At 40.0% G+C, this 9,796-nt stretch overlaps 1 protein-coding gene across 1 annotated transcript in view; it reads right to left on the reverse strand.

The window, feature by feature from the left end:
• ACE2 (angiotensin I converting enzyme 2) overlaps positions 1 to 9,796 on the reverse strand; it is a 76,990-nt gene that overhangs the window by 7,669 nt on the left and 59,525 nt on the right. The window contains exons 11-16 of the mRNA XM_011362973.2: positions 9,046 to 9,272; positions 6,636 to 6,780; positions 4,308 to 4,406; positions 3,422 to 3,544; positions 2,839 to 3,011; positions 1,592 to 1,650 (exon numbers count right to left, since the gene is read on the reverse strand). Of these exons, the coding sequence (XP_011361275.1) occupies positions 1,592 to 1,650; positions 2,839 to 3,011; positions 3,422 to 3,544; positions 4,308 to 4,406; positions 6,636 to 6,780; positions 9,046 to 9,272 (826 nt within the window). The remainder of the gene's footprint in view (positions 1 to 1,591; positions 1,651 to 2,838; positions 3,012 to 3,421; positions 3,545 to 4,307; positions 4,407 to 6,635; positions 6,781 to 9,045; positions 9,273 to 9,796) is intronic.

Genomic DNA, 9,796 nt, shown 5'->3' on the forward strand with positions numbered 1-9,796 from the left:
CTATATTAAAAAAAATAAAGGTTGAGTTCTCAAAAGATCCAGTTGGACTTTGCCATGAGATAGCTTGAACTGGACAGACATTCTGGCTCTGATGTGTAGTAGCTGCCCTAGAGGTGTATGGTTCTCGTCTCATCAAAGGAGCCTTTTGCTCAGTGAATCAGCCTCAGAGTGTTACACCATCAAACCCTCTGAAGACTATTTACCAATCCCTCAATGCATGGAAAGAGCACATAGGACAAATGTCAAAATATATATATATATAATTGAAAGGAATCTAATCTGCTGGATACTTTAAAGTGATGAAAATTTATGAGACCGAGGGAAAGCTAATAAAAATATAACAGAAAGAGAAATAATCCCATAGACATTCAGTGGTTGTTAGCAAACAGGAAGTTGAACTTACAGGGTTCGGGAAGTGATGCACCTCCATTTTTATTCTTTCTTTCTTTCTTAAATAGTCATTTTTTATTCCTACTATGTTATTGATATTCAGATGTCTTATCCATGAAAATTATACTACAACGACTCTGGAGCCGTGGACAATATTTAACTTCCCAGGAAAACTAAGGGGATAGAAATGCAATCTTTGGATCTATCCAGTGCAAATAACAATTTCCTATAGCACCTTGGACTGTTTTATCCAATAGTCCCAGACTATCCTCCAATCCTGCAAAGCCTTCAGGGTGCCATGACCCCATCCAGGCCTTTGCTCCCCATCTGCCTGGGACAACCTTCTCCTCTTTCCCAACCAAAGCCACTACTTCTTCAGACTGGATAACCTGAAACAGGTGTTTAGGAGAAAGCATTAGCTGATTAAAGTAATTCACACTTAGTGTAGGTAACGTGATTTTCTGTAAAATATTTAGTTATCCTGAAATGCATCTCTACATCATTTCTCGAACATTGCTGTAATTAAAATCACTTGGGGAGCTTTCAAAACTCTGATACCCAAACTCTTGATGCCACACCCCAGGACAATTAAGTCAGACTCTCTGGGAATGGGACTCGAACATTAATATTTTGAAAACATCACATATGACTCCAGTGTGCCTCCAGGCTTGAGACACAGTGTTCTAAAGCAGAGCATCCTAGTCTTTATTATGTATACAAATGACCCAGGGGCTTGTTAAAATGCAGATCCTGATTAAGCTGGCTCCAGGGCTGAGGCCTAAGATTCTTCATTTTTAACAAGCTTCCAGGATATAGATGATTGACTAAAGCAAAGCAAAGCTTCCTACACTACTTCTAAAAACAAACAACTTCTCAAAATATAACCATGTTCTCTTCCTTGAATACAAGTAATGGTGATAAGAATGAGTTGGAAGGGTGGGTATTTGGTATTTAAGATTGAATGTTTTCTCATTGATCTTTAATACAACATCTTCAAGGTAACAAAGAAAAAGTAGACATAGCCAATTCAATAAGGAATGTGTTACTGGCGGGGAAAAATGCCAAAGGCCAGAATCTGGGGCTCATGGTTCTGAAGAGAATCATGGGGCCCCTCATCTTTTAGACCACACTGGAATGGCCTTATTGTGTCCTGGTTAAGGGAATGCGCTAAAGTCATGGGCGCACTGTCCAGAATACTCACGGCGTTGTCTCCAAGAGCTGATTTTAAGCTTATCCTCACTTTAATGCTTTGGTCGGCATCTGATTAAACAGAAATCACAGACTGTTGTTACGGATGACAGATTGACCCTGTGTGTTTATTTCCGCCCCCTCCCAAGATCCCACTAAAATGATAGTAAAGGAATTTTTAAAAAGTTATAAACATGCTTTTGGAAAATGAAAAGTCATGGAGGAGCGGTAAGAGCTTTCTCAAGGGTCAGGCGGCCATGGCCTACTATGTACACAGAGGCAGCACAGACCTCAAAGTTCCCAGAGAATCCCAGAGAGACGTGGGATTCCGATACAGCCAGGGGCGGAAAGAAGATACTGGACTGAAAACGAGGGGAATGCAAGTCAAGGTACATTAAAGCCACTTTGGGGAACAGTTAATCCTCCTTCCCCACATGCTCTTGCTTAGAAAATCACTTGAACGCTGTGCTGCAGCAAACAAGAGTTAATTCAGGAAGGAAGACATGGAATCCAGGAAGCCCTGGATTCAACGCAGGAATCATCGAAGGGATGACTCTGGATGAAAACTATAGTCCAGACTGAGATAGGAGCATGTAAGACTCTAAGAGGAAAGTCTAGGAAAAATGAGATTGAAAAGAATAGGTATATTGAAATAGTTGGAAAAAAAAATAATGCAACGTAGATAACAAATTAGGCATGTAACAATAAACGAGGCAGTAGAAACTCCGGGACAAACAAAAAGCCACATAAGAAAGGACATAAAATAGTATATGATTCAGCAATGCAGACGTAATGATGTAAATATTGATAATTTCTTTACTAAGAGTCATTACAAAGGTTTACTGGAAGAATAGGCAGAAGTGCATGTCTAAAACTGACCAATAAAGAAATAATAATGTAAACAAATTGTGTAGAAATATGAAAGTAACTGCCAGAAAGAAGAGGTAAGAGCATGAAGATTGTTATATCTGTCTTTTAAGAGCAGGATTTGAGTACGGTGGGCTGAGGACTGATACATTCTTTTATTTTAAATAGAGAGCTAACAAAGCAGATGAGAAAGAGTAGTTTTCATGGGTACATAGTAGGTACTCAAGAAATATTGTGTTTCCTCCTCAATCAAATGGCAGTTGCCATCATAGCACAGTCAGAAGCAGGGTCTACATAGAGGGACTGCGTCACAGCCCCGCGAGACTGGGGCCAGAGAAGACTCGGAGAAGCAGAAAGGGAGCTATTCAAAATGTATCAGCTTGGGGAACCCACATGGACTCCAGTCGGTGCGCCATCCCACGAAGGAATTTCTGTTCTGGTCTTTCAGCCAGGTAAACAAGGGCTCGAAGTAGTTGAGCAGTGGTCTTACATCCATATTCTTTGTTCCTACGATACTTTCCAATGCTAAGGTCCAGGGTTTTGATTTTCCAAAGCTCAGCATTTCGCTACATGAAAAAAAGGAGGGTGGGTTCAGGGCCTTTTAAGGGATTCCAGATGTTCATGTATTTACATGTATGATCTACGGTTTCTACTCTTTGGTTTGGCTAAGTTTGCTCCTGGCAGATGAGAAAATAAGATGCGTTAACAGATGTATTCATCCTTCAATTTCTCCTCCCTTCCAATTACTACAAAGGGAACTCTGTAGTTACGACATAGAGAAAGGAGGTGGCCTGTCCAGGCATCACATGCTCTAGGTCCTCGTGTGGTCTCAAAAATAAACATTTAATTGATAGATGAGGACATTTCGGGGACAAAATTTTTCTTTTTAGAACAGAGAAATCAAATTTACACCTAGGCATAGAAATGAGTCATTTGGGATAGCAGAAGAGGTTCGACATTTTGAAGGATTTCTTACTGGAGCTTCTTCCCAGCTTCAGTGGAATTTGAGATATCACATTTGTACAGGGGACCTTCATGTTGAGCTATTCGACAAAGGGCTTCTTGAAACTGGAATTCAAAAATGGTCCTTGTGTAATAACTGTAAAAGAGACAAACAAAAAGGCAGGCCCCTGTTTAGTTACTGCAGGAGAATCACCGATTAGGGCACATGTTTAAATTCTGAGGCCCTCATAACTAAAGAGATACTAGTCAAACCTCTTTCTCCAGAAAAACCAAAACATGAACTCTATAGAGTTCATATAGAACATCATCTACTTGCATTTCTGTGTCAGCTGATAAAAACGCAGTACTATTTTGTTAAATATTAGCTCACATTTGTATTGTGTTTTATAGATTTCTAGCCCTTACATATAAATTCTGCCAATCAATCCTTACAGCAGGTCAATAATGTTATTTTCTCTTTACAAATAAAGAAATGGGCTTAGCAAATTCAAGATCTGGGGCTAATGGAAAAAAAAAATATCTGGCGCTAATGGGTGAAGAACCTAGATTTTGTGACTTCACATTAAAAGCTCTCTCTCCATTACAATCACTCTGAACTCCGCCAGTAACAAGAATACAGACAAAAATACCTGTTTGTTTTTCTCCCAAGGATACTATAAATTCCTTGATGGTGTAGAAAACATCTCACGCAGTTTTATTTAACCCAATAAATTATGTTGAGCTAAATTGAGTTAAATTAGGTTGAGTTAAATTATCATCTATTTTGAGGTTTTAGGGGGAGTGAGTGGAGCTGGAGAGAGAAATTATAGCCATCGCTTCATAGATCCCTATTCTTTTATCTTTAGTACGGCTGTCCATAACCCTATAAGTTAAACAGTAAGAAGAAAATTGTCGCTTACCGGATGAATGAGTAATCATTAGCAACATGGAACAGAGATGCAGGGTCACAGTATGTTTCATCATGGGGCAGAGGTTCCACCACCCCAACCAGCTCTCGCCTTTGTGGAAAAAAGAAGAAACATTAGCTGTGAGTCGCTGACCGTGAGAAGGTACAGCTGGGCGCAGTCTCATCAACAGATGGCATTTTTACTGGAATTGGTTGTCAGGTGAAATAGACACAGTGCCCAAAATTACAGAATACAGCCCATCACGTGGTTATCTCTTCCTTTTTTAATTCAGCCAGACTATACCATTGGAAAATAGCCATGTCTTCAAAACACTGATTTAATAAAGTGCATTATAGGGCCAAAAACATATAATGAAAGCCCTAATAATTCTTCTCTGGCACCACAGTTTATGTGCTCCTGGAAGACAGAATTTTGTAATTTTGAAATCTTACTTATTCTTCAGGCCTAGCTCAAATATCCCCTTCTGTGAGACCTGCCCATGTTCCCACCCACCCGTCAGCAGAGCAAACCCCTCCAGCCCCCTTAGTCTTCTCTGGCTGTGCCTCCTTTGCCATTTCTCCATTTTATAATTGTTCACGTACAGCTCTTACAGTTCTTTCTCTCCCTGGAGACTTGAGCTCCAAGAGGGCATGGCTGTGTCTCGGTCATCTCTAGAGTTCCAATGTCAAACAGTGTCTAATGGTAAGGAGAGACTTCATGTGTATTTGTTGAATGAACAGAGTAATGAATGCATTAGTGAATAATCTTAAGGGTCTGATTCCATGTGTCTTTAAAAATAAACTAAAAGGGATAAAAAATAATTCATTTAGAAAAAAGGCAGGGAAATCGTGTATTTGACATCGTTTAAGCTTAAAACATTTGTCCTATCTGATTGCGGGATCATTATAGACACAATTTCGTAATACTCGAATGCTAGAAACAGTTATTATAGTGGCCGCTGCCTCCTTCCTCCCAAGTAGGATTTCTATTAACAGAGAATCTTTGCAGAAAAGTGGCACTTAAACTTATGGATATGGGGCTGAATATTACATGGGGAGATCGTCACTACAAAAAGAAAAAATAAGAAAATGGAAAAAAATTGGCAAGAGTCTGATTAATAGATGGTGGGGGAAAGATTTCCCTCTGTTATTTCTCCTTTCTTCTTTCCTTCCTTCTTTTCTTCCTTCCTTCCTTCCTTCATTCCTTCCTTCCTTCCTTCCTTCCTTCTTTCCTTCCTTCCTTCCTTCCTTCCTTCCTTCCTTCTTTTCTTCCCTTCTTTCCCCCTCCCTCCTTCCTTCCTGTCTTCCTCAGTTATCTTTAATTTAAAACCCATTTACTTCATCCCTACAAGTGTCAGGCACTGTGCAAGGCACTTAGGACAAGACAACAAACATAGTGCTAAAACGATAAAGGAATCACCATCCGTTGTCCAAAAGTGCCAGGCTCTCTATAGCTTGGAACTCTCTCTGTTCCCTCTACACACATCTGGTAGCCTCCCACACCTTTCTCAGAGCTCGACTTGGAATCCTCTCCCCATCTGACCCACCAGATTGGGCTTTAGACCCTCGCTGGGGTGCCCATGGGTCCCCATTTCCTCCCATCACAACACTACACGTTGCAGTGGTTTCATTTGCCACATCCCCCCATAGACTAAAGTTCTCTGAAGTCAAGGAGAACATCCGAAATGATCAGCATTGGATCCTCAGTGCTTTGCCTAAAAGATGAGGGTCAATATTTTTTGTTTAAAAGAATGGAAATGAATAAATTGATCGCTTCCTAAATAATATCATAGTTCAATGGGTGACTGAACACTTCAGAAGAACAAAGCATGAGAAGTTATGTCACCTGAACCTGCTTCGGTTGGGGGAAGAACCAAAAAAAATGTTATCTGAGGAGAGAGCACCAAAATAAATACTTAAAAAATAAAATGGAAGCAGTTAGTGTGTGTGTGTGTGTGTGTGTGTGTGTGTGTGTGTGTGTGTGTGTGTGCGCGCGCGCGCGTGTGTGCGTGATGATAGCACCTCCCTAGCCTGAATGTACTTCTCTCTCATTTTCACAGGTTTAGCCCCACATCACCAGATTTCAAGCTTTAGCCATTGAAATCTCAGGTGTTGGGACTGTGAAGAATTCTCCGAGACCCCCGATCACAGAAGCAGATCCTGAGACAAGGTCCTGGGCAATGGTGCCAGGAAACGTTGGCAAAGCAGTGAGGAACTGAGGCAGGGAAAGGAAGGCAGCCCACAAAGGGTGTGTTATCAAGCAAGTTACCAGTCAAATGCTTTTAGATAAACAGCAAATTCATGAGAAAACATTTTACCGATCGCATATTCATTGACTTACTTCATTTCCCACCACTTTTTCATCCACTGCTCTTTGGGAATTTCACCCTTAAAGACCATCCACCTCCACTTTTCTAACATGTAAGTAAACGGTAAAGTTCCAATGACATTAAGCGCTTGTTTGAGTAGGAAGTTTATTTCTGTTTCTGAAAGTAAAATGTAAAAGGATAAATATTAAGATGAGGATGACAATGGATGTCTTGTGTTGGATAATTTCCTAATCTCAAAATATTCCTCAAGATATACTTACTATAAAGGTGATTACATGACAAATATTGACATTGGACATAATAATATGTATATATTCATTATCTCAGTTAAGGAATTTGAAGTAAAGTCTTGGATAGAACAGGTAAGATAAAGCCACAAGTAACCCTTAATCCTCATTTTTTTCATTAGTTTCGGTTGCTTTCCTTAAATACCTCTTATCAGAGCTAATTAGGGCTATGTCATCTACTTTCCCAGTCATGCTGTTTATTCTTGTAAGCTCCATGAAAGCAGTGACTGATAATGTTTCATTCAAGACTGTATACCTGGCCCGCTGTCTGCTACATGACGCCCTCTGTGTCATTATTAAAAAAATAAAAATCAAATAAAAAAACAGACGTGGCTAAAAGCCAGCAAAACAGAGTGAAAAAACAAACAAACAAAAAAGAGCCTCCCCAGAGGAAACCATCTACTAGATAATCAGAAGTACAATGGACTTTAAATGTACGGACATCTTCTTACCTGAGTTTAAAACACTTTAACAAATTATGTTATTTCATTATCCTTTATTAGTGATGTAAAAAGGGTGTAGAACTCACTCCAGCGTACAAATGAAGCTCACTGAGATGTGAGTTAGGGGGATATTAACTATTTGGAACACCACTCTATCTCTGGTGTCTAGAAATATGCCTTGCACATAGTATGTATGCAATAAATATTTTCAGAAGAAGAAAGGAACAGAAGAAGGAGGGAGGGAGAGAAAAAATAAAGGAACTCATTTGTTTAACACTAAGAGCAGAACCAAAGAAAGAGTTTTTCAAACCAGAGGTTTAACCATGTTTAGTACTGTTTTCGTGATTCGACCATCTTTGCGTGCTGTCAGGGAATATATATTTTTTAATGATAGAACAAGTAGTTGTCTGTTACTTGACTTGAGAATGAAAGTTTAAAATTAGGAAACAGGTGTGGTAACCAGGAACTCCTTCTCCTTTTTTGCTCCCTTCATGGGAGGATGCTCATCCATTTCCCACTTGGTCTGCTTACAGGAACTTTTTCAGACACGATTATGGCTTTACACTGACCTACTCCCAGGCCCTCATGAGATCACCAAGATCTGGGCCAGAAATCAAGGCAAAGTGAATTGCCCACACAGGAATGAAGCTCATGACCTTGACCTCATTGACCAAACCTTTCAACCAGCACAGCTGATGTTTATGTCTCAAATAACTAAAATGAGAGGACAGAAATACATGAAAGAGAAGAACATATTTAGCTCTAAGTATCCCTCTTTTACAAGGGAGAATCAAAAGCTATGATATCCTCGCTGAAGAAGCTGGATCTTGTGAACATTTGTCATATTCTATTAAGTCCAAGCCATCCAAAGAGAAACAGGCTGCCTCAGGCAAAGATTCTGAAGAATAGCATGGATCTGAGGGGATGTCACAGGGGCAACTTCATGCTTCTGTTGGACGAACGGGACATTTCGGTCCCTTCTAATTTTGATATGCCACTACTGTTTTTACAACTAAAATTATTGGAGTGACATTGATTAATAAAATCAAATAAGTTTCGAGTGTATGATTCAACAATATGTCATATATATTGCATTGTGTGTTCACCGCTCAAAGTAAGATTTCTGTCCGTCACCAAATATCTGACCCCTGTTTTTAAAGAATTTCCCTATTTCAAGTTACCCTTTACTTTGCATAATATTATGGGAAAAGCTTTAGATTAGGGCTCTGGTTCTGTTCTGCCACGTTGCTTTTTGACTTTGGGCTAGTTACTTTCCCTCTTGTCATCAATTTGCTTCCTCTGCAAAATGCTTTTTAGAATCTGTTCCAGCTCTAAGGCTGTGGGAATTTTTTACCAAGAACCAGAGTTCCAGTCAGAACTCTGACACTAATTAGCTAAGTGACCTTGGGTAAGCCGTTTCAGTTCTGTGGGCCTATTTTCCGTTAGATGTCTCTTGGAGCCCCGAGACCATTTATTCAGTTACCTCTCTTATGCCCTTTTGAGAGATACAAAACCACAATTGGCATGTTGTGATACTTAATTGTTTTTACCAGTAGCAATTCCAAGTTATCCATAAATACCTTATACTTTATGTGGCAAAAATTAAATATATCCTGTGCACGATACTAAATACCTTTGCCCACATCGGACTAAAAAAATTCCCCAAATAAGCAATGAAAAAATGTCCATACCATTGTCTTCATAAAAATCAGGTGGCAGAAGACCCATGTTTTTCAGATGGTTAGGTGTAGCTACAGAAAGTGAGATGACTTCCCCAACGGCTTCATGAAACCCTTCATTAGCTCCATTTTTTAGCAGGTAGGGTTGTGTGGCATATGCCATGTCATACTGGATGTGTCCCATCTCATGATGGGCTGTCAGGAAGTCCTCCATTTTCACCTTTGTGCACATGATGATCCTGCACGTAAATGGGCACGATTAAAATGAATGTCATTGAATTTCATTTGATCATCACAGTAGAGTCGTATGGGATTTTGGTATCATGGGTCATCTTTCCAAGATTTATTCACCAATGAATCTTGAGGCCCTACCTTTTATGTCCTAGAAACTGTACTAGGTGCTCAATATAAAGTGATGGGCAGGGCTGAATCCTGTTCTGCTCACAGGCTAATAGAAAGAAAGATAAGCAGAGTCTACTACTACAAAAATTCTGAGAACGAGTTCTCCATAAGTGATCAGCAGACGTGGCTTTGGGCATAACAGTGAGCGAGTGCAGGCACGGTTTCCTAGAAGCACGAAGAAGGGCATAACCGAGGATGCGATGAGCAATCTGGACCCTTAATCGACACACAGAAGTTTGCCAGGTAAATCACAGGGAGGGATAAGAGGTTGACATTCCTGGAGGTGCTCAGTGAGAAAGGCTTGAGAAAAGAATGTGGCATTCGGGATGCTGCAAGCAGTCTGGTATATTCAGGATAGAGA

This window comes from Pteropus vampyrus, unplaced genomic scaffold (genome assembly GCF_000151845.1).
Source record: "Pteropus vampyrus isolate Shadow unplaced genomic scaffold, Pvam_2.0 Scaffold81, whole genome shotgun sequence".
In the NCBI taxonomy this organism is placed as follows: Eukaryota; Metazoa; Chordata; class Mammalia; order Chiroptera; family Pteropodidae; genus Pteropus; species Pteropus vampyrus.